This window comes from Schistocerca serialis, chromosome 1, assembly GCF_023864345.2.
Source record: "Schistocerca serialis cubense isolate TAMUIC-IGC-003099 chromosome 1, iqSchSeri2.2, whole genome shotgun sequence".
In the NCBI taxonomy this organism is placed as follows: Eukaryota; Metazoa; Arthropoda; class Insecta; order Orthoptera; family Acrididae; genus Schistocerca; species Schistocerca serialis.
Window position 1 is genome coordinate 598,333,882 of NC_064638.1, and position 26,402 is coordinate 598,360,283.

A 26,402-nucleotide genomic window follows, 5' to 3' on the forward strand; every position below is an offset into this window, starting at 1 on the left:
TATGTGATGGCATAATACTTACAGCAACACTGATCTAAAAGCACATGCTATTTGTTCTGTAACAAAATTTTGTAGTACATGAAACACCTGTCTTTTTGCATATACAAATGTTATTTTACTTGATTAACATGTGCATGAGTTTCTCATTCACTACATCATTCACTAACACTTTGTGTTCCATATAACCTATCACAAAGAGACTTCTGGGAAGTGAAATGAGTCTAGTTATATATAATTATATGAATATAATAGAGGGAAACATTCCACATGGGAAAAATATATCTAAAAACAAAGATGATGTGAATTACCAAACGAAAGTGCTGGCAGGTCGATAGACACACAAACAAACACAAACATACACACAAAATTCAAGCTTTCGCAACAAACGGTTGCTTCATCAGGAAAGAGGGAAGGAGAGATTCCAATCCCGGGAGCGGAAAGACTTACCTTAGGGGGAAAAAAGGATAGGTATACACTCGCACACACACGCATATCCATCCGCACATACACAGACACAAGCAGACATTTGTAAAGGCAAAGAGTTTCGGCCAATTATATATATTAATTATATAATTACTTCCACATCACTTAATATGTGCACTTAGAAGGAAAGAGCTACTTTGAAAGAAAGGCACTGTTTTTTCTCTTACATTACTTATATGCTGTTATATATATTAAGTCACTTTTCCTTTCTTTACCATGTGCCTGAAGTTATGTGATAACTTGTCTCCATATAGGTAAATCTGTTCAAATTCTGTGATTTCCAAATGATGTTCTATTACATGTAGCACATCTATAGATAACTCAGGATTTTTATACTTCCTCTACTGATCACAGAATCTTACCTTTACTATTTAATGCATTTTGATGGCAAATTCCAAATGTATGATTATTATCTAGTGTGGTGTCCAAGTTGTTATGTTTGTTTCTCTAGTGATTAAGTGCTGCTACAGTTATTCAGGCTCTTTGTTTTTCATAACCATTTATCTGTATCCTTTTCAAAAAGATGCCCAGTGAGAATACTGGAAATCAAGTGACTGGGAAGATATTGCTTCTGGATATGAGTCATACATGTAACAGGGTGTATACACGGACAAGGAAAAAAAATTCCCGGATTTCCCTGTTAAAAATACATTTTCTCCTGGGTAAAAATACACTTTTTCTGTATAAAGTGACAGTACACTTTCCCTTGGAACTGTTAAAGTTATCAATCCTTTGAATGACTATGGTTTTATATCAAATGCTTATTAGGCCTACTAGAAACAAAAAGCTTTATGTTACAAAATAGTTTCACATTTCATGCATAGACTTCAGCTTCTCAAGCATGAGTTTGAAAAGTAGTAGCACAAAATTTTTGTATAAATTGGAAGCATCATATTCTTCCAGAATTTGTGTGATGTCCCCGTTTCTTCTCCTTCCTCATTCTAACAAACACTCTTGTCATCACTGATTCTGTAACTATTCCTGCCAGTGTCAAAACTCATTCTCTGATTAACTTCACTAACCCTGCCACAATCATCGGTTCAGTTATCCCATGTCTATTCTCCGGTTAGACATTATTACGTGTTCGTACAATGCGTTTTCCGTACTACTCCAACTGAGCTTAAGCGGCTCTAGCTGGGGACAGTACAACTGGCCCTTACTAGTGTAGCAATATAACAGCCACACTTCTGTAGCCAGAAGTGGGAGAAGGTACTACTCATACGTGACTCAACTTTGCAACTGCTCGAACAAATCTAATGTAAACAGTTGTGATGTCATGCTCATAAGATGCAATTTGTTGTTATGAAGCAATGCATAGTCTTCCTAAAGCCTTTGATACATTTTGCTGTTGTCAGACGCTTGCATGAGCACTGTGTTTTGTTGTTGTATGTGGCACATTTCCTTTGCAACTGAAGTTTTATTATCATTTTTTTTCTCATTCATGTTTTAGTGCTACAGTATTTTTCTGCAGTAGCAGGATACAGTAATATCCTTTTTTAGAGTCTCGGGTCTTACCAGCCAAAATTACAAAAATTTAACTGAAAACTAAAACAATGAAAAATTCCAGGAATTCTAAAAAATTCTCAGGTTTTTCCCGATTTTCTCCTGGATAAAAAAATTCCTGGGTTTTTCAAGGATCTCCTGGTTGTCCCGTGTCATATACAACGTGTGTAATCTTGGACCAGAAACTTTCAAATGTTTTTATGTACATTGTTTTATTTACTGGATAAAATATGGCAAAAAAATATGTAGACCGTACATGCGTGCTGCCACCTTGTGAGTGGCAGTGCTTCCATAACACCCATATATGATCACCCAACCTAAAATGTAGCGCAGAGGAATACCTCGACTCCCTTTAATCACTTTCCTATTATAAATACTATTTTTCTTTTCTGTTCCATACAAAATACATACACTGTGCAGATATGAAATATTCAAACTCTTACCCACACTATTTTTCAAACCTTATAACATTATTATTCAGAGTAAAGCTTAAAAGTGGCTGACTAAAACAGTAGACATTTGTGCTACTTTGAGAATACTTAAGCAACTGTTAATCAAAATAATTTTGCTGCTTGATTTGTATATGTATTCTCTGCCTGTCCCATCATTTATGTTACTATTGAAATTACTATAACTTTGATTCATAATGTGTAAAACCAATCTTATGTGGATCTTTAAATAGGTGTTGTGTACAATGCCACAGTAAGTGGCTGTCATACAGTCAGTCACCATTAGCCTCAGTCATACAAAATTCCATGTCAGCCTACAGCAAGATAAAGCACTGAGAAATTGCATGTATGGGTGTTTCATGAGTGTGGTCCATACACTCCATTCACTTGTTGGTGTAATTTTGATATATCATAATCTTTCAGAGTTTAATGATCTGTACTACTACAATTGTGAAGTTTAGTGCATAAAAGCTGTTCATCATCAACAAGGAACATTGATAATAACTGCACATAAACCTTAAAATCTACTTTAGCGGTCTTGAAAAGGTATTTAAAAGATATTCATAGCACCAAGAAACCAGTAACTGGACACAGAGAAGAAAAGGACTAATGAGACACCCATCCAGTCAAGCTAGTAATCTTACACAGTCAATTAAGTGACACCAGAAGTTCTGGATTCACACAACTGACAGAACACTTCATTAGGACTTGTCATATTGCTCTAAGAGTAACATAATCTTCACATTCGTGTGAAGACAATTATCTATGTTACTGTGCTCCAGGAGTAGCTGAGCAGTGGACTCTCTCCTTTGAGTGACCCAGATTTGTGATTTCAATTTCCTCTTTTGTTTCACTTATGATGTATGTAGCTAGGAAAGTACCCAATGATTTTAACTGGACAAGGCATGTAATATCAATAACATCAAATATTTTGGAATAGTATTAGGAAGGAATCTTAAATTAAGATTTTTGACAATACAGTTTACTGAAAAGGGTTGCTGCTAAGATATTTTGGAATAATGCTGTGATGAATTAATTGCATGTATGCACAGTGCAAAACACATGCAGTCATACATGTAACAATGGAAGAAGTGTGAGCAAGAGCTCTTTTACAAACTTGTTTAAATTAAAGAAAGAGATGAACTAAAATATGTATAAACATTGTATTCTGCAAGTTACTACACATATATCCTCTGACAGCAAGCTGTGAATCACCTATTTCTTCCTTGGTTAAGACTACTTTCCCCCTTACTTCTACTTATTAGTCTCACATGAAACTATCTAGGATTCTGCTAGCACTTTAGTATCACCCTTGGATGAGCCAGGATTTCTACACTGTGTGGATTCATTCTGACCAAATTTTCATATTAAACTTAATAACAAAAAATTCCCAGAAATTAACTTAATGTCTGTATTCAGGGCTGGAAATTCCTTTTAGCATCATGATAAGCACAAGTGTTCATTATGAACAAGCCACTGTTCTCACAACTTCTTCTTCTTCTTCTTCTTCTATTTCTACAGTATTTATCAGTGTATTCAAACAAATAGCAGTAGCATATATATAACTTCTATATACATAACTTATTCTGAGATGGCACTAATGTCACCCAGAGTAGCAGTTTTTCAGCTAATTCTGTTATATTCATTTTTTGGCCAAGTAATCACAAGTAGAATATTGAATTTTAACAATAAAGTTTTGTTGATACAGCATACAGAATTATTTTCTACCAAAAATGACACATTTGGAATTTAGGATGGTGAAATATGTTAGATGTACAAAGATAGACTGTTGCTTGATGAGGACTGTGCAGATGAATACCAAATCATCACTGTGTGTGCTTATGCACTATCTGTCAACTGGCAGCAAATGGCTGGTGAAAGATCACCATTCCTCATTTTCTTTGTTGTTCACATATATATTCAGTACAGGCCTGCTCTTGAGAGCAGTACAAATTTAATAAAGTAAAATTTATACCTTTCAGTTCCTGCAAGGACCCATCAGTACCTCCATATTCATAAGGCAGGATAGTAGGGCTCACCTCTTCATACAGTGCATCCAAAGAGCCATAGTGGACATGGACCTGCAACATAATGAAAAAATAACTTCGTTATTTTTATTGCATTTCCTGTACAACATTTCACTTTGCAAGTTCTTTTTTTCTGATGTCCATAACAAGAAAATAAGATGACAAAAATTATTCTATGATAAATATTAGTATGTCTACGTACACCTGGATTAGAGCAACAAAGTGATTGCGAGCTAGTTGTCTGCAAAATAGCTACCATAACAGACAACCACCCAGATAATAACCTTTGTCACACCATCTATTTTGTTCACTGCAGTCATACCTGTCAAGGACAATTATGACCACTGATATAATTGTTTTGATTAGTTTTTGCTATTTTTTTAAAAATTACATACAAAACGATCTCTGCAGCTAACAGTGATAGTGAGCAGCAGAGTGATAAGGCTTATGCACCTGCAGGGAAAACTCAGTTTTGCATGTTAATGAAAAACATGAAAACTCCTTCAGTGATGAAACAGAAACTGTTGTTGAGGGTAGCAAACTGAAAGTTGAAATGCTAAACTCCAGTTTCAAATGTTCCCTTACAAAGAAAGTAGCAGAACAGAGAGAATGGCTATAGCTGTATCACTCTGGGTGATACACAGTAATACAATCTAGCTGCTATTTCCTAAGTATTACTCCCAAGAAGTGAATTGTACCTATATATTTTACTATGTAGATTATTGTTTACTAACTTATGCTCAAATTTTTTGTATAAATCTTAATGCATATCTGTGTGAGGCTTCTGCTGCCTGAAAGCTCATTTCATGTACCCCATTTAAATCTTGTGTTAGAACACAATATACACTTTAGATCAGTGCTTCAGAGTTAGCATATTTACTTCTTGCAGCAGCTTTTGTGTAAGCATATATATCCATTTTCGGTAGAGAAATTTGTTTCTGTTTTAAGAACTAGTGGATCTTATGCCATAGTAAGAATTTAACTGTTTCTTTATTCTCCTTATTTATATTTTGCATGTGTTCCAACCTCGGTAGTGCCACAATCGAGCAATTTTCCCTTTTTTGGGGGTCTGTTGGTGCTTCCACAGTTACTCCTTACTGCTTTGTCTGTATTTTTGAGAGCTTAATCAGATTTTTTTATGTAGTAAAGTTTTGAGTATAGCCTTTGCTTGTTGTGAGCAGACACAAGTAGAATTGGCTGCTGTCCATACCGAAGGCTGTGTTGGGCACAATTGACAGGTTTCTGGCTACTTTTAAGAATTTTTAACATCGTGCAGCCCCATCAGCAACTGTGATAATTAAACATATAACATGTCAGCCTCAGTTGCAAATAGAAACCAATCTGGTGTCTATTTGCATCTGAGGCTGACATGTTATATGTTTTCTGGCTACTGCTTGAAGTTGTGGTGGCATCAGATGCCAATGATAAGACTTGTGACACCCTTGGTGCCGCTGGAATTCCCTGGTGACTAGGTTGTTGCTGCATCTTCTGATACACAACATCTGACCAGTTTGTCTTCACTCAAGACTGAGTGGCACATGTCAATGAGCGGAAGGTGAAAGAGGAAATGGGCTGCAGAGGTGTTCAAGATGTCTTGGCAACAGGTTTGAGATGGCATGCAGTGTTGACAATATTTCTGAGCCAGCACGGGATGCCTCTTCTGCTGGGACGCTGGTCATTTTTCCTGCCAAGTTCAGACAAGTGCAGAGGGCGAGTATGCTAGACATTGGGAGCTCCAATGTTTGGCGGGTAATGGAGCCCCTGAAGGGAATAGCATGCTGGGTGGGAAAGAATGCCAATGTGGCTTTGGTATGCTTACCGAGCTGCACGGGCGTGGGGAGGGGAGGGGAAGGGGGAGGGTGGGGGATTGTCCATGACAAGGTAGAGGCTCTGCCAGTGGTTATTGAATGTACAGGGTGCAACCACTTGGAAATAATGACACATGTTGGCACAAATGATCCCTGTCCTTTGGGTTCTGAGGCTGTCCTCAGTTCCTTTCAGCAGATGGCTAGTTTTGTGAAGATAGATAGTGTAGCATGAGGGTTGCAAGCTAAGCTGACTATTTGTAGCGTCATACCCAAGGTCAGTCATGATCCTCTGGTTTGGAGCTTAGTGGAAGGTCTAAACCAGAGGCTCAGACAACTCTGCAATGGTATTGGATGCTAATTTCTTGACCCTCACTATCGGATGGAGTATTATTGGATTCTCCTTAACCTTTGTATGCATACTCTGGGTCCAATGGACTCAGAGAGAGTTTTAACCTTTATTGCTGTGTGAAAGACTTAAAACTGAGCCCCCACTCATCAGGTATGCTCTCTTATAATATTCAGTAACACATTGAAGGTACCATTAGGTATCTATGCCACTAAGTTTTCTTAACTTATATTTTCTTCTTTCTACCACACATGTACGTAACCTATGTCTGACAGAACCTGTGGTTTATGTTGCAGTGTCATTAAAGTAGACTGCATTGCAATCAATAATATTTTACAGTAATTCAGAGAAAACATTATTTGCACACATACACAATGTTGTGATTCTGGATAATATATTGCTGTAACTTGCAAATCTGTTCAGCAGTCAGACTGCGTACTACTGTGTTGTGTAAGAGAGTGAAATAGGCAGAAGGTAGTCACAAATATGTGAAGCAGTACAGAAATGTTATAGCAGTTTGCTATATGGTAGCATTGTGTTTGACAGTCAGTAATCATTCAGAAGAAAGGTAAAGGTCATTTGTAACACTAAAAAATAACATGAAAAGTGGTTATATTCCTACAGTCCATGGAAGGAGAGAGTACTGAGGTTATTTGTTTGTATTATTCTTTTTCAGATAGAGGATGAGGAAAAGTTGAACAAAGCAAAACTGAGCATAAGGAGAGCAATGACAGAATGTTCAGTGACTCTGAAAGTAAAATTTTGTCAAATGATATGAGCAAAGACCTTAAAAGGTTTTGTTCTTATGCAAAATCAGTAATCAGTGCTAAATCGTCTATTGATTCACTCAAGTGACCATACTGGCACTGAAACAGAAGATAACAGAGGCCAAATTACTGAATTTGGCCTTCCAAAACTGTTTCACCTTTGAATATCATAACATGGACCCTTGTTTCAATCATCATATGAACATCGAAGAGGCAGATATTGAGGTAACTGACTGCACAACAGAAAAACAGCTACAATCACTTAATAGTGCAGAGGCATCAGGACCAGATGAGATATCTATACTATTCTACAAATATTATGTGGAAGAGCTTGCTCCCCTTCTGTCAGCAATTTATAGTAGATCGCTGATGGAATGTAATGTATGTAAGAAATGGGACAAAGTGCTAGTCATTCCCGTTTTCAAGATGGGTCATAGAACAAATGATCATAATTATAGGTCTATATTGCTGACATCAATCTTTCGTAGAATTATGGAAAGTGTTTTATGCTCAAGATTTATGACATTTTAGGGAACAAAAATCTCCTCTATGAAAATCAACATGGATTCTGTGAACAGAGACCTTGTGAAACTCAAATCCACCACACTGCAGACAATGGTGGACACTGTCCTGCAATGCCAAGTATTGGTCCAGATCTGTGACAGGATTCAAGACTTCCTTGCAGACAGAACTCAACATGTCATTCTCAACAGAAAAAATGGTTCAAATGGCTCTGAGCACTATGGGACTTAACTTCTAAGGTCATCAATCCCCTAGAACTTAGAACTACTTAAACCTAACTAACCTAAGGACATCACACACATCCATGCCTGAGGCAGGATTCGAACCTGCGACTGTAGAGGTCGCGCGGTTCCAGACTGTAGCACCTAGAACCGCTCGGCCACCTCGGCCGGCCGTTCTCAACAGAAGAAAATTGACAGATGTACATGTAATTTCCACAGTGTCAGAAGGTCTTTCAGACTGTATGCAGACGATGCGGTTATTTATAAGAAATTAGCAATGGCAGAAGTTCATATCAATTTGCAGAATGACCTGCAGGGATTGATGATTGTGAAGGGTCTGGCAGTTGACCCTAAACATAAATAAATGTAATATATTGTACATAGATAGGAAAAGAGAAATACAATGGTTTACAAGTACACCATTGATGACAAATTGCTAGTAACAGTACCTAGCATAAAAATCTAGGAGTTAACTACCCAGAGTGATCTTAAATGATATTACCACAAAAAACAAATAGTAGGAAAAGCAGATGCCACACAGATTCATAGGAAGAATCCTAAGGAAATGTAACTCATCTATAAAAGCTTAGGAGGCATTTGGTCAAACAATTCTTGAGTATTGTTCATCAGTCTGGGATCCTGATCAGGTATAACTGACAGAAAAGATAGAGAAGATTCAACAAAGAGTGGCACATCGCACCACAGGATCATTTAGTTGGTGTGAGAGTATTACACAGATTCTCAACAAACTACAGTTGCAGACATTAAAAGAGATGTGCTGTGCATCATGGAGAGGTTTGCTGTTGAAATTTTGAGAGAGTTCTTTCCAGCACAGCCACATAAGACATTACTGCCTCCCACTTACATCTCATGAAATGACCACAACAAGAAAGTTCCAGAAACTGGAGCTAATACTGAGGCTTCCTGGCTATCATTTTTCCCAAGTGCCCTTTGCAAGTAAAACAGGGTAGGAGGGATCAGTTAGCGACATTAGAAGTACCCTCCGATACGTACCATTTGGTGTGAAGTGTTTCTGAAAGCATCATTTGTGTCAAACTCAGCCTGCCCTTTTCTCACATAATATACTGCAAGTGCTGGATGAAGGGCAACATGCAGATTCCATATTTTTAGATTTCCAAAAAGCATTTGACACAGTGCCCCACTACAGACTGTTAATGAAGGTACAAACATATTTAATAGGTTCCCAGATATGTGAGTGATTCGAAGGCTTCGTAAGTAGTAAACACCACAATATGCTGCACTCAACTGCGAGTGTTTATCAGATACAAGGCTGCTGTCAGGAGTGCCCTAGGGAAGCATGAGAGGACAACTTTTATTATATATATTCCTAAATGATATGGCAGAGAGGGGAGCAGCAATTCTCAACTGTTTCCTGGTGATGCTGTGATGTACAGGAAGGTGTCATTGTTGAGTGACTGTAGGAGGATAAAAAATGAGTTAGACTATATTTCTATTTAGTGTGATGAATGGTAGCTAGTTCTAAATGTAGAAAAATGTAAGTTAATGCAGGTGAGTAGGAAAAAAATCCCTAATGTTTGAATACAGCAGCACTAGAGTCCTGCTTGACACAGCCACATCTTTTAAATGTGTGGGCGTAATGCTGCTAAGTTATATGAAATGGAACAAGCATGTTAGGATTGTGGTAGGGAAGGTGAATGGTTGACTTTGGTTTATAGGGAGACTTTTGAGAAAGTGTGAGCCATCGGTAAAGGAGACTACACATAGGACACTAGTGTGACCTACTCTTGAGTACTGCTAGTGTTTGGGATCTGTACAAGGTCAGATTAAAGGAAGATATCAAAGCAATTAAGAGGCATGTTGCTAGAGTTCATACTGGTAGGTTTGAATAATACCCAAGTATTATGGATATGCTTCAGGAACTTGCATTTGAATCCCTAGAGGGAAGACGATGATCTTTTCGCGGAACACTGCTGAGAAAAATTAGTGAGCATTTGATTCTAATGCTGCCAACATATATTGTATGTAAGGACCACAAAGATAAAGTATGAGAAATCTGGGATGTACATAGGCATATCTACAGGTAGTCCTCCCCCCCCCCTCCCCCCCCCCTCCCCCCCCCCCTCTCTCTCTCTCTCTCTCTCTCTCTCTCTCTCTCTCTCTCTCTCTCTCTCTGTGTGTGTGTGTGTGTGTGTGTGTGTGTGTGTGTGTGTGTGTGTGTGTGTGTGTGTGTGTGGTACAGGAAAGTAAATGACTAGTAGTGGTACATGGTAACCTCTGCCATGCATCGTATGGTAGCTGGCAGAGTATGAACATAGATCCAGATGTAAAGGTAAAAAGAAAAACCCAGGAGTGAGTTAGTTACATGCTCTATAGATAATTTTAACAGTTCTTTTATCAAAATGATGTGGAACGATCCAATTTACAGGATATATATATAAAGTCATTGTCAACATTAATGAAGACCTTATTTCTGGTCTTACTCATGAACCTACAAAGATGATGTGACTTACCATACGAAAGTGCTGGCAGGTCGATAGACACACAAACAAACACATACATAAACACAAAATTCAAGCTTTTGCAACAAACGGTTGCTTCATCAGGAAAGAGGGAAGGAGAGATTCCAATCCCGAGAGTGGAAAGACTTACCTTAGTGTCTGTGTGTGTGTGCGGATGGATATGCGTGTGTGTGTGAGTGTATACCTGTCCTTTTTTCCCCCTAAGGTAAGTCTTTCCGCTCCCGGGATTGGAATGACTTCTTACCCTCTCCCTTAAAACCCACACCCTTTAATCTTTCCCTCTCCTTCCCTCTTTCCTGATGAAGCAACCGTTTGTTGCGAAAGCTTGAATTTTGTGTGTATGTTTGTGTTTGTTTGTGTGTCTATCGACCTGCCAGCACTTTCGTATGGTAAGTCACATCATCTTTGTTTTTAAATATATTTTTCCCGCGTGGAATGTTTCCCTCTATTATATATATATAACGGGAATGCGCTTCTCTTCGTTCCTTCCCTCTTTCCTGACGAAGCAATTTTGTGTGTGTGTTTGTGTGTTTTTTTATTGTGCCTATCTACCAGCACTTTCCTGTGTGTAAAGTTCCATAAAACATGAGCTTTTCTAAGAGAGTATCATGATCTATACAATCAAACGCTTTGGAAAGATCATAAAAATACCAACTGCCAATATACCAGGTGTACCCGTATGATACGAGCATTTTTTTGTGAAAATGAAACACTGATTTTGAATTGAAAAGTAAAAACATTTTATTCAAACTGACCATTGCTTTCTATACATTTTGACCACCTTTCTGGCAATTTGTGGACGCCACGCCAATAGAAATGTTCGTCTTTTGAAGCAAACCAATCAGACACCCAATTTTCGACTTCTTCGTAAGAATCGAAGTGTTCCTCAGGCAATGCGTACCCATTGATGAAAACAAATGGTAGTCAGAAGGGGCAAAGTCTGGTGAATGCGGTGGGTGGGGTAGCAGCTCCCAGCCAAGTGTTTTGATTGTATCCTGGACCAGTTTTGCTTTGTGTGCAGGTGCATTGTTGTGTAAAAAAATTACTTTGCCAAGTCTTCTGGCCCATTCTGGTCTTTTTCGATCAATGCATAGTTCAAATTGATCGTTTGTTGCCTGTAGCAATTAGTATTCACAGTTTCACCAGGTTTTTGAAGCTCATAATGCACCCCATCTTTCTGATCCCATCAAACACAGAGCATTGTCTTTTTGCTGAATTTATCTGGTTTTGCAGTCTATGTTGATGGTTGTCCCGGATTAACCCATGATTTTTCCCATTTAGGATTCTTAAAATAAACCCATTTTTCATCACCAGTAACAATTCGATCTAAAATTGATTTTCTTTCATGTCTTTGAAGCAAAATTTGACAAATGGTTTTTCAGTTTTCCATCTGTCTTTCATTCAATTCATGTGGCACCCATTTTCCACACTTTTGGATGTTTCCCATAGCTTTCAAACGGTCAGAAATTGTTTGTTGTGCAACATTTAGCATTGCTGCCATTTGCTTCTGACTCAAAGTACCATCTTCATCCAATACTGCTTGCAATTCAGCGTCTTCTAACTTTTTTGGTGGTCTTCCACGTTCTTCATTTCTTACATCAAAATCATTATTTCTGAACTGTTAAACCATCTTTTGCATGTTGCTTCTGATAGAGCATGATCACCATATGCCTCGACAAGCATTCGATGCGACCCCGCACTTTTTTTCAAATGCAAGCAAAAAATTAATGCTTTCCGCAGATCATCACTTTCAAAAATTCGACATTGTTAACATGATGAAAACATATGATGATGTTTGTTCATGACTTGATGTATACTAAATATCTTTGACAGATGTAGAGGTCAAACAAAACAAAAAAACTTAAGGTTTGTTCACAACAAATGTTCCCTATCTACACATTTGTATCTTAACGCTCATTTCATACCGGTACACCTGGTACTGTTATTTATGAATGTGTAAATAGCATTCTCAGTCGAACAACCCTTTTGAAATCTAGACTGTGATGTGCTAAGTTCATTGTTTCCACTTAAGTGCATGACTTTTTCGAATATTGCCCCAGTTTAATACTCATACCACAGAAAAGCTGACTGAAATAAGTGTTTGTGTAACTGGTGTCAAGAAATGCAGCAAGTTATCATGGGTGGAGAGTTGGTGTCAGAAAATAAGTAACTCGGGTCATGCCGCAGGGAAATGTGTTGGACCTTTGCTGTTCATATTGTTTATTAATGACCTCTACCATATCCTACTACTAGTGCATGCAAGAGTGAGTGCATTGAGTGTAGTGTCGCACACGAGTGTACTTAAGTCAACCACCAATAGTATCACTGCAGGCCGCCCACTAGAGGCCACCTATAGGAAGCGTGCCCAGGGCGCCTATATACATGCAGAGCAGTGCTGTCTCACTCTCACTATGTTCTTTCAATTTGTGCCACTCACATCTGTTGTTTGCCTATTGCTTTTGTTGCCCCTTCTGTTTGATTCTTTTGTCTTGTTACTTGTGGAGTCACAAGAGGTTTCTTTCAGTTATAGTTCAGAGGTTTATGAATGAAGCCATATTTGTGTTTCTTGGCTCAGTGTCATCTCAGACTTTTTGCAGATGATGCAGTTATCTATATCTGAAAGACTCTGCATCAATATTAAGTCAGATTTTGGTAAGATTTCAAAGTGGTGCAAAGATTAGTAACTTGCTTTAAATGTTCAGAAATGTAAAACTGTGCACTTGACAAAAGAAGAAAATATAGTATAATGTGACTATAATTTCAATGAGTTGCAGTTGGAATGTGTCAACTAACACTAATACCTGGGTGTAACAGTTTCTATGGATATGAACTGCGGTGATCACAGAGGCTCACTTGTAGGTGAAACAGTTGGGAGGCTTCAGTTTATTGGTAGAATACTGGGGAATGCAATCAATCTGCAAAGGTGACTGCTTGTAAATCACTTGTGCATGCTATCCTAGAATATTGCTCCCTTAACAAAAAGCCATACCTAAAGATTGGAAAGTTTCACAGTCCACAACAGTACTCAAGAGAGGATGAGTTACAGATTTATAACACTGATGTCGATTGGCAGTGGTAATTTGGAACATTACTGCGTTTGAAGATTATGTATTACTTTGAAGAAAACAATCTTTTGACACAGGCAGCAGGGATTCGGAAAATACTGTTCTTGTGAAACACAACTAACTCTTTATTCGCACAAAGTAATTAGCGCTATTGACACAGGATCTCAAATTGACTCCATACATCCAAGATTTACAGAAGGCCACTGACAATGTTCCGCGTGTGCCACTGGATTCATAATTTCCTGTCAGAAATGTCACAGTATGTAGCAATAGACGGAAAGTCACTAAGTGAAACAGAAGTGACATCTGGCATTCCCCAAAGAATGCTATAATGTCCTCTGTGGTTCCTAATCTATATAAACAAATTGGGAGACAATCTGAGCACCTTTCTTAGATTGTTTGTAGATGGCACTGTCATTTACAGTCTAGTCAAGTCATCAGATGATCAAAACTAACTGCAAAATGATTTAGACATTATACTTATATGGTGCGAAAAGTGGCAATCGATTCTAAATAAAGAACAATGAGAGATCATTTATATGAATAATACAGGATATCCATTAAATTATTTCAGTTACATGATAAATCACACAAATATAAAGGCTGTTGATGCAACTTCATACCTAGCAATTACATTTACAAGCAACTTAAATTTGACTGGTCACATAGATAATTTTGTGGGGACTGCAAAAGAATAACTGTGTTTCGTAGGCAGAACACTTAGAAGATGCAACAGGTCTATGTAAGAGACTGCCTATGCTATGCTTGTCCATCCTCCGCTAGAGTACTGGTGTGTAGTATGAGATCCTTACCAGATAGGATTGACAGAGTCTATCAAAAAACTCCAAAGAATGGCAACTTGTTTTGTATTATTGCGAGAGTGTGTCATGGATACGATAAGCGATTTCAGTAGAACTTATTACAACAAAGATGTTTTTCATTGTGCTGAGAGCTTACCACAAAATTTCAAACATCACCTTCCTCCTCTGAACGCGAAAATATTTTATTGTTGCCAGCCTACAAAGGGAGAAATAAGAGAAACCAGAGCTCACACACAGATTATTTTTCCCACAGGCTGTAAGTGAGTGAGTGGCAGAGAAATATCCTGTAGGTGGTTCAATGAATCGTCTGCAAGACACTTAAATGTGCATTGCAGAGTAGTCATATAGATGTAGATGTGGGTGTAGACCTGAAACAAATAAGATAACAAGGGACATTAAATGTGTACAGAGAAGAACAGCACAATTGGTCATAGGTTTGTTTGATCGATGGGAAAGTGTCACAGAAATGCCAAAGAAACTGAACTGGCAGACTCCTGAAGATAGATGTAAACTATCCCAAGAAAGCCTAGTAGAAACTTTAAAGAACTCGCTTTAAATGCTGATTCTAGGAGTATACTAGAACTTCTATGTATTGCTGCCGTAGGGATTGTGAGTACGAGATTAGAATAATTACACAGAAGCATTTCCACTATCATTCTTTCCACACACTGTACATGAGTGGAATGGGAAGAAATCCTGCTAATTGGGACAATGGAACATGCCCTCTGCTATGCACTTCACACTGATTTGCAGAGTATCGATGTGGATGCAGATGAATTCAGTACTAAGCTGCACAGCAATCCCATCTTTCCATTTCTAAATCTCAATCATGTTGTTTTCTGATCTAGGTACAGAAATTAAAGCTAGTAGTATAAAGTATGCAGTAGCTATTTAATATAACAGTGGAAGCAGTAGATTTTTGAAGGTGTGGCAGTGTTCTTAATTTTACAATGTTAAACACAACTGAAGTACACTCCTGGAAATGGAAAAAAGAACACATTGACACCGGTGTGTCAGACCCACCATACTTGCTCCGGACACTGCGAGAGGGCTGTACAAGCAATGATCACACGCACGGCACAGCGGACACACCAGGAACCGCGGTGTTGGCCGTCGAATGGCGCTAGCTGCGCAGCATTTGTGCACCGCCGCCGTCAGTGTCAGCCAGTTTGCCATGGCATACGGAGCTCCATCGCAGTCTTTAACACTGGTAGCATGCCGCGACAGCGTGGACGTGAACCGTATGTGCAGTTGACGGACTTTGAGTGAGAGCGTATAGTGGGCATGCGGGAGGCCAGGTGGACGTACCGCCGAATTGCTCAACACGTGGGGCGTGAGGTCTCCACAGTACATCGATGTTGTCGCCAGTGGTCGGCGGAAGGTGCACGTGCCCGTCGACCTGGGACCGGACCGCAGCGATGCACGGATGCACGCCAAGACCGTAGGATCCTACGCAGTGCCGTAGGGGACCGCACCGCCACTTCCCAGCAAATTAGGGACACTGTTGCTCCTGGGGTATCGGCGAGGACCATTCGCAACCGTCTCCATGAAGCTGGGCTACGGTCCCGCACACCGTTAGGCCGTCTTCCGCTCACGCCTCAACATCGTGCAGCCCGCCTCCAGTGGTGTCGCGACAGGCGTGAATGGAGGGACGAATGGAGACGTGTCGTCTTCAGCGATGAGAGTCGCTTCTGCCTTGGTGCCAATGATGGTCGTATGCGTGTTTGGCGCCGTGCAGGTGAGCGCCACAATCAGGACTGCATACGACCGAGGCACACAGGGCCAACACCCGGCATCATGGTGTGGGGAGCGATCTCCTACACTGGCTGTACACCACTGGTGATCGTCGAGGGGACACTGAATAGTGCACGGTACATCCAAACCGTCATCGAACCCATCGTTCTACCATTCCTAGACCGGCAAGGGAACTTGCTGTTCCAACAGGACAATGCACATCCGCATGTATCCCGTGCCACCCAACGTGCTCTAGAAGGTGTAAGTCAACTACCCTGGCCAGCAAGATCTCCGGATCTGTCCCCCATTGAGCATGTTTGGGACTGGATGAAGCGTCGTCTCACGCGGTCTGCACGTCCAGCACGAACGCTGGTCCAACTGAGGCGCCAGGTGGAAATGGCATGGCAAGCCGTTCCACAGGACTACATCCAGCATCTCTACGATCGTCTCCATGGGAGAATAGCAGCCTGCATTGCTGCGAAAGGTGGATATACACTGTACTAGTGCCGACATCGTGCATGCTCTGTTGCCTGTGTCTATGTGCCTGTGGTTCTGTCAGTGTGATCATGTGATGTATCTGACCCCAGGAATGTGTCAATAAAGTTTCCCCTTCCTGGGACAATGAATTCACGGTGTTCTTATTTCAATTTCCAGGAGTGTATATAAATAGTAATGTGTTGTTGTTGTTGTTGTTGTTGTCTTTTGTCCATGGACTGATTTGATCCAGCTCTCCATGCTAATCTATGCTGCACAAGCCTTTTCGTCTCTAAATAACTGCTGCAGCCTACATCCATTGGGAAGCTGCTTACTGTATTCAAGCATTCGTTTCCTTCTGTAATTTTCAACCCCCACAATTCATTGATGCCTCAGAATGCCCTATCAACTGACCCCTTCTTTTAGTCAAGTTGTCACAAATTTCTTTTTCTTCATTTTAAGTTAGTACCTCCTCATTAATATTCAAACTACTCATTTAATTATCAACATTCTTCTGTAGCACCCACATATTGAAAGCTATAGGAGACAGTGGCCATATGTGTCTGTATTTTGCTTGTGTGAATGTGTGCGTGTTTTCAGTTTGTGAAGAAGGACTTTTTTGTTCGATAGCTTAAATGTTTAGCAGTCTGTCTGCAAATGAATGCCTCCTCCATTTTGTGAGATTCAATATCTTGTGTGTTATTTAAGGATATAGACTGGGCTTTGTCTTTTTGCTTATTTGATTCTCTGTTGCCTTTATAGCATAACGAGCCAGGACCATCCCACCTGCTATTGTTGCACTCCTACTAATAATTTTTTTCCTATTCATTTTCCATTTCGAATCTAGTCCTCTAAGTAATGTATAGGAAATACATGCTCTAATCTTTCAAAACGTATGTCAGGTGATACATCATGCAAATTCATTAATCAGACTACAATTATTCATATGCTGATTACAACAGCACATTCAGTTTACCTAGAATTTATGTTAATTGAAAGTTATTAATATCTGAAAATTTTACTACAGTACAGCATATGGTATTTTGACTGAACTAATCTGCCATATTGAACACACACACATATACAGCCAGAGACCTAAGGCTCCAGACTTAACAGGAACATGTTTTAATTCTCCTAAAACTAATTACCTTAAAAGATAATTAGTATTGATCTTCAGACACACCAAATTTTCTATTGCAGATTTTGCCATTGTACTCATTAGATTCCTCCTTTTATGACTATACTTTTGTCATCCTAATTTTTCTGGGCCAAATGACATTTCAGTAAGTAATAAGCCTCAAATTAAAAAGTTGCATCATTTTTATAATTTTAAATATGGCAGCTGTGATCATAAATAGTTAATTTTCAGCATATACACACAAAAGAGTTCCATAACCTTTTACATTTTATCAACTCACTACATATTTTGTGAACCAAGTTATTGTTGAGCCATACAGTTCATCCAAATTAGTAAATTCTAACCTAGCAATTTTATAAACAAATATGTAATTTCCAAAATCCAAAATTTTTCTTATGCCATGTTATTAATACCCACCCACCCAAAAATTTTCAGTGTGTGCTCCAAAATCACACAAGCAGTGTCTATGTGGAAGTCCTGGGTGATCTCATACATGACTAACATCTCCCTCAGTATCTGTCACTTGTATTCATATGATCAACATCTTTTTTGTAACTTAACTTGTACTATCTTTTATTAACTTCTTTGAGTCAATAATTTATTCTGGTCACACATTTTTGTTAACATGATAATCATGTATGTATTAGTGTTGTATACCTGGAAATCTGGCGTATTCAATGACTGTAATTGAAAGCAAGCTTCAGTATTAAACTGTGAGAATTAATTATTTGAAAGTTTACTGTAGATAATTTGCTCATGTCATACTGATTAATGGGATGCTGAAAGTGCCTGCCTGTGAAAAATGTTTTATGTAAGGGCTGAAAATATTCATCATGTTGCTATTTGTGACCATTCACTAAAGCATGTGGTGTAAGTTATTGGAAATATTTCCCACACAGCCATTTTTACAGAAATGTAATGAATGTTCTTTGATGAGAGACTGATGCAGAATAGAATTAACTGGTAGGCAACCTTTCAAATTCACTATTTCATGGCTTGAAGCTACCCAGTCGTATTCTGTTGTGGTCCTTACCACTGTTTCCATCAATTGTCACCTAATGCTCCCTTTGAAACTCTCAGCAGCCTTTGACACAAGCTCCTTAATTCTATAATTTCTTCAGTTTGCCCTCCAGTTCATAACCAATAAATTATGGTCAGAATTCATATCTGTCTCTGGAAATATCCTTTAAAACCTTGTTTTGAAATCATCTTAACATTATGTAATCTATCCGAAACTTACTGGTATCACCAGGTCTCTTCTGTGTACACAACCTTGTTTCACACTTTTTAAACCTCGTGTTAGCAATTATTAAACTAAGTACAAAATACTACCAGGTGGTTTCTTCTTTCATTCCTCTTCCCTAGTTCAAGTTCTCCTGCCAAGTTTCCTACCCATCTTCTTCCTATTATTGTATTCCAGTCCCTCATCACAATTAAATTTTTATTCTCATTACTATTCAATGATTACTTTTATCTCATCCTGCAGTTCTTTAATCTCTATATCATCTGTGGAGCTATCATAGCACCTTACTTGCATTCCTGTTTTCTTACTCGTTATTATATCTACTACTGCAATTCTCCTATTTGATTTTGCATTTATAACCTTGTAGTCATCTGACCACAGATTCTATCAGCACTTCACTTAATTCCCAGTTTATCTAATTTCGACTTACCAATTTTTCTTTTCTAGTTCTTTAACATAGTTACTGGATAAGGGATCTAACATTCCAACCTGAAGAATGACAGTTTTTTACCTCTTGATGACAATAGCTTCCTGAGTAGATCTGAATGGGGGACTATTTTGTCTACACAATATTTTACCCGAGAGGGTGCTATCAACATGAAGCCATATAGTAGAGATTCACATTGTTGAGAAATATGATGACTGTAGTTTCCCCTTCTTTTCAGTCATTCACAGTACCAACATAGTAAGGCTATGTTGGTTAAGGGTACAACACCAGACCAGTCAATCATCCATACCAATACCCCGACAGCTATTGAAAAGGCTGCTGCTGCCTTGCTTCAGGATCCACATGTTTGTCTGACCTCTCCACAAATACCCCTCAAATGTAGTTATATCTATGGTTTGGCTATCTGTACCACAGAATCACATAAGCTGCCCTAACTCGGGAAGGTCCATGGTTTGTGACAGGTATCACAGTGTAGTAACTAACAGTCATTTGTCAAAGCGTTTTTGTACCTATTTCACTTTCTTAATGTGTTCCTTTACACATTCAACATTCATGACGATAAATACTGGTACTCCTTTATGATGAGATCAATAGGAAGTGATGATTAAATTAACACAGAAAAAAATATTGAAATATTATGGAGAGAATTTGACAGTAGTCATAATTTTGAATAAACAGGATGTTTTACCTTTAGACTGAGTTACTCCTTAAAACAATATTGTGAGATCTGAAATTAAATTGACTGAAAAATTAAATTTCACAAAAAATAATAAAGATACTTGATTAATGTTCCACACAGTAAAAATTAGTTGGTTTCCTTACAATACTGAAGAAATATGTTGAAACTTAATACACTAACTTTATGCACTATGACAATACAATATGTACACAATTTTCACTTTGATGGTGGCAGTAGTAAGAGTTTTTACTTTAAAATCTTACCCTGTTTCGAAGTTTTTCACGCATGAATCTACGGAATGTATTCAGAACAACATTTACATATACAGGAGCATTGATGAAGTCAAGTCGCCGGATTCGTACTGGATAGCAGTCCTGAAATAGTCAAGCAATCTGATTTAATAAGATATTCTTATGAAAAGACATACAAATATTAAAATTGTACATAAAAGATTTGAATTTTTTACAAACACTTAATTTCCAGGGCTTTTTAGTGAGCTAACATAAACTTTACAGTTAATAATTACTTTGTCTCGAATGAAAGTCTTCGTATTGCAGAATAGATGATATTTTGATGCCAAACAGCAAGATGAACAAGTAGGTGGACAAACAGATAAGTAAATGAGGGAGTAAAATGAAGCTGAAAAGAAATGGTGAAATTCACGGAGAGAAAATTTATTTAAAGATTATGATGGTCCACAAACATAACATATTGGTCCAAATATAAGCCACACCCTTAAGTTTGAGGGGATAGGGAGGAGGAAGACAGAAATTCAGTGGAGAAAAATTTATCACTTTACCTATTTGAAAAAATCTGTTAACAATATGATCACCCTGAAATCACATTTTGAAATGCTGTAATGTAGATAAATTGCACAGAAACACCAGCCTTCAAACTACAGTATTACTGATGTCACTTAACTTCACTGTTGGCATTCGTTTGGGGGAAACAACAAAATCAGACAGTGATTGAGAATGCGTACATTATTCTTTAGCCAACTCTTATTTACTCTTAGTTCTAGTTTCACAGTTCTTGGTTTACTTTTGTTGTTACGCTCCCTGCTGGCTAATCAAGTGAATAATCTTGTCAACTTGATCTCCATTTCTGTATGTTTTTGGCTGAAACGATGGAAGCTGCCTGTAAATAGCTGATCTCAAAATTAAAAGATAAAGAACTGGCCTCGAGCAATGTACAGGAAACTTTACTTCATGTTGTGATATTAAGGGAACCCAGATAGAAGGACAGCTTTTGCACCTAGAAGAGGACCTACACAAGCAGATTAGGGATGTGTAAAATTGAGCTGCAGGATGTGACAACATGACTATATACCAATAAGTGTTGAATATGACAGTTTGCCCGCTGCACCTAATTTCATTTTGTCTCTGAAGTTGAAAACACAAATATTGAAGTTCCTTCTGGAGAAGCCTAGATTTGGTATTTACCCAAAGAGCATTACTAGCAATTATACAAAGTTTGCTGTGAAGGTTAACAGCTTGGATGCCCAAGCAGTCAAAATGGCATCACATGGATCTCCACTTGAAGGCTATTGTGTATGTAAATCATTGGATTAAACATTGCAACAAGTGTTTCAATTCAAGTAAATTGATGACAGAATTCCATCAGAATTATGCTGACATCTGAGGAAGCTATGTTAGGTGAAACACTACACTAACACAACTATCACTTTCAGTGGAAACAGTGATGGTGACATGTAGAAAGGGTGTGTTAACTCTGTGCTTGCAGTAGCAGACAAGGTGCACACTATAGTGGGCCAGGCGAGTACCTCGGCAGTGACATGGTATCTAGTGACATCCACATTGGAAAGACTGCAGCTATATGGCATGAACAACAGGTTTACATCAACGAGCAGCTTCGAAGTCGGATATACCAGATGGATGCAATTCAGAAGCAACTGTTGGCGCTAACCAATAAGCAGACATGCACAAGGAGAGATAAAGAAGAGGGGCATCCAGCCAGCCAGCAGAATCAAACAGACAGCCAGATGGTGCAAGGAGAACAAAATCACCAGGAGTGTTGGTGCTGCAGGCGCTTAGGTGATCCGGCTATGAGATGCAGATCTTTCTGCTCATTCCCAGTAGGTGCAGCATATTACATAGTTCCAAAAGAGCACCAAAGTGTAAATGAAGGAGTTGCCCCTCCTTCTGTAGATACCTGCAGTGACAATCACAAGTAGCCAAAATCCAGCACACCAGATGATTCCCCGCCTGGGGAACTTAAGCTGACTCGTTGCTGGTCTTTTCATTTGACATCACAATGGGTGACTTACATGTTGATAATGATGAAATTATGAGGAGGATTGCATTACACCCACTCCCAAAACGGAGAAAATCTCCAACTCAGCTGGGAATCGAACCTAGACCCACTGCACAGCAGTAAGACATGCTGACCACTCAGCAAAGGGGGATGGACCATTGGACCAGTTTTATGCAATAAACTGGCCATGTCCAGCAAGTGTATCTGCTCACATTTTGCACCATTCTCATGTGAAAGACAGGAAGGCTGATCAGCACTACCTTATTGATTTGGGCTTGGATGGAAGTGTGCTGCCGTTCATACAAAGTACGACCACAGCGGCAGATGCAACTGTCCACCTTAGATCAGCTAACAACTCACCCATGACAATGTATGATGAATGTGAAGCAACAGTGAACCTAGGCTTCAGTAGAAGTTCAAATGAGGGTTCACACTGGTAGATGTCAGTGAATCGATATTTGGTGCAGACTTCATACAAGACCAAGAATTGGAAATAAAGCTAAGTATTGCACAAATTAAGGTGGAAAGTGGTGCTAATAATGTCATTGCCTCAAACCAATAGTTTGATTAGTCCACAAGCTAGAAAAAAGACTGTTGGTCAATTAAAGAAAGTATTGCATACTATGATGAATGAGATTAAGATGACATACGGCCAACCAATCTGTCACCAACCACAGCATCCAACTGTTTATCAGCAGCAAAAGTGAATTTTAAAGAGATGTTACAAGCGGGCATCATGCAAAGCTCTGACGGCCCATGGGCATCAGTGTTACTCCTAGTTACAAAGAAAAATGGCACCTGGAAGCCACTGTCTAAATCCACAAACGATACTTGATTACTATCCCATTACTAGCCTAAGGGATTTCATGAACATTTGAGCTGGAGCTACAGTCTTCAGCATTGTTGACTGCACAAACACTTATAACCATATGCCAGTTGCAGAAGACAGAATTCCCAAGACAGCTGTGATAATGCCTTTTGTTCTCTTTGAATACATATGTGTGATAATTGGTTAAAAGAATGCAGCACAGTCACAGAAGAGGTTTGTACATGAAGTAGTATGGGTCTTACAGATGTGCTTTGCCTACTTCAACAATATTGATATTTTTAAAGACAGCCAAATTACATGAGGAATACCTTAAGGCAGTGTTCAACAGGATATGTCATAAGCGTGTGACTGCGTGTGAGATCGCTCTCTAAGTTTTCATCTATTTTTAGGTTTCAGATATATATTTTAACTGTTTTTGTGATAATATTTACTATATAAGTGACTTATTAGTGGTTTCTTCATTCACCTCTGCATTTCTTGTGTTGTGGCCTGATATTTGTGAGTGTTTCGTATCGAGCAACTTAACCTCTTACCCGTGTTTACATTCCGCGCTGACCAGTTGCAGCTGTAGCGGCGCATCTAAAGCTAAGTACTAATTAATTGTTTGTGTATAGTAGTTTATTTAGGAACTTTAGTAGTCTTCAACCGGTGTTCTTGGTGTTTTCCGGTGAAATAACTTCAGAAGAAATTTTTGCGAACTGCTTTCAGTTTCGTTACTGTCATTAGACGTTTGATTTTCTTTCTGTGTTAGTATTTTGTTATATTCTCATTTGTTGTTGATTAATACTGTCAATAATAGTAGTTACTTCCCTTGTAGAGCAAGTTTGTGAAAATTGTAGTCATTTTTTAACATCTTCTTATTGTAGTAACGGAACTTAGATAAAGTTGTTTTCTTGTTTCAATAATTGTAAAATTTTACCATGAGTGAGAAGTGTGGGCTTTGCCGTAGGTTCGTGAGTAGTGGATTGCGGTGTGAGACTTGTTCAAAGTATTTTCACTGGGGGGAATGCAGTGGGGAAGCCAGTGGGCATTCTGGTGAGATCCTCTCCTGGAACTGCAGGTTATGTAGCAAGAGTAAGTTGATAGAGGAGCAGGAGCGTAAGATCTGTGCCCTTCAGGTGCAGTTGAAAAATGCACAGGAGGAGCTAGATAGGATGAGGAGGGAGAAGGGGGTTGGGGAATGGGAACTGGCTGTTGGCAAGAGATCTGCTAGGAGAAGGAGATTTTCAGATAGTTTTACTATTGGTGTTTGTAATAGATATGACCAACTGTCAGAGTCTAGTGGAGAGGAATCTCTAGTAGCTGTAGATGTAGGAAGTATGCAGCAGACCTCAGCAGTTACGGTGGCTAGGACAGTTGCAAAGTCTAAGAGAAAGAAGAAGGTTCTGCTGTTAGGTAGTTCTCATGGTAGAGGTGTAGGCCAGCAGTTGCAGGAAGTTTTGGGGAGTGAGTACCAGGTCACCAGCATTGTGAAGCCTAATGCAGGATTGGCTCAGGTGACTTTTAACATAGGGGGGTTATGTAGGGATTTTACTAAAGAGGATCAGGTAGTGATTGTGGGTGGGGCTGGTAATAGTATTGATAGGGATGGGGAGTATGACATAGATGGTGACCTGGAAAAGATAGCCACTCAGACTGGCAACACGAATGTGCATTTCGTGGAACTGTTTCAGCGGACCGATCGGCCTCATCTTAATACAGCTGTCAGGCGTAATAACATGAGACTTGGGGGTGCGCTGATGACAGAAGGCATGAGTCACATTTCAGTGGTGTCGGTGGAGTCTATCAGTAGGACGGGTTTCACTAGACATGGCCTGCACCTCAACAGGTATGGGAAGGGGAGGTTGGCAAAACTTATAGGTGACAGCATAGGTGGGGGTGGTGGGATCACTCTTGGGAAAATTCCGGTAGTTGTGGGTGTTAGAGCTGTACCTTTTTTAGATTGAAGTCAGCTGATAGGTATTCCTGCTTAAGGGAAGTCTCTCTAACAAAGAAACCACTTTCTACAAAGCTTGGGTATCCGATTAATGAGGGAATTAGTATATTTCGTCAAAATATACAAGGTATTAGAGATAAAGTTAGTGAACTGCTTATAGATGTTGACTCTGAAATTATTGGTATATCTGAACACTTCTTAAATAAGGAGATAATTCAGAGGCTTCCTTTACCAGGATACAGGTTGGCTGGCAGCTTTTCTAGGAGCTCTTTGCGGTGTGGGGGAGTAGCCATGTATGTGAAAAACAGTATCCCATTTGAGTCAATTGATGTTTCAAAGTACTGCACTGAAAAGGTGTTTGAATGTTGTGCAGGTGTGGTTAAATTTAGTGGAGCTAAACTTCTTACTGTTGTTATTTATAGATCCCCAGACTCCGATTTCACAACATTTTTGCTAAAGCTAGAGGAGGTTCTTGGTTCACTTTATAGGAAATACAAAAAGTTAGTTATATGTGGTGACTTCAATATTAATTGTATAAGTGATTGTGCAAGGAAAAGGATGCTGGTAGACCTCCTTAATTCATATAATCTTATGCAAACCGTATTCTTTCCAACGAGAGTGCAAGGGAACAGTAGAACAACTATAGACAATATTTTTGTTCATTCGTCATTATTAGAAGGGCATTCTGTTAGCAAAAAGGTGAATGGCCTTTCAGATCATGATGCACAAATTTTAAGTCTAAAAGATTTTTGTGCTGCAACACATGTTAAATATAGTTACCAACTTTTCAGGAAAGCTGATCCAGTTGCTGTACAGACTTTTGTAAACCTTATCAAGGAACAAGAATGGCAAGATGTTTATAGTGCTGATACAGTAGACGATAAATATAACGCTTTCCTCAAGACTTTTCTCGTGCTCTTTGAAAGTTGCTTTCCGTTAGAACGTTCAAAACAGGGTACTAGCACGAACAGGCAGCCTGGGTGGCTGACTAAAGGGATAAGAATATCTTGTAGAACAAAGTGGCAATTATATCAAAACGTTAGAAACAGTCAAAATCTAAATGCAGCAGCCCATTACAAACAGTATTGTAAGGTGCTTAAAAAAGTTAGGAAGGCAAAAAGTATGTGGTATGCA

The 26,402-nt window shown here is 38.9% G+C and overlaps 1 protein-coding gene across 1 annotated transcript in view; it reads right to left on the reverse strand.

Annotated features, from left to right (window-relative positions):
- LOC126477012 (retinol-binding protein pinta) overlaps positions 1-26,402 on the reverse strand; it is a 60,470-nt gene that overhangs the window by 3,806 nt on the left and 30,262 nt on the right. The window contains exons 5-6 of the mRNA XM_050103585.1: positions 20,493-20,603; positions 4,411-4,516 (exon numbers count right to left, since the gene is read on the reverse strand). Of these exons, the coding sequence (XP_049959542.1) occupies positions 4,411-4,516; positions 20,493-20,603 (217 nt within the window). The remainder of the gene's footprint in view (positions 1-4,410; positions 4,517-20,492; positions 20,604-26,402) is intronic.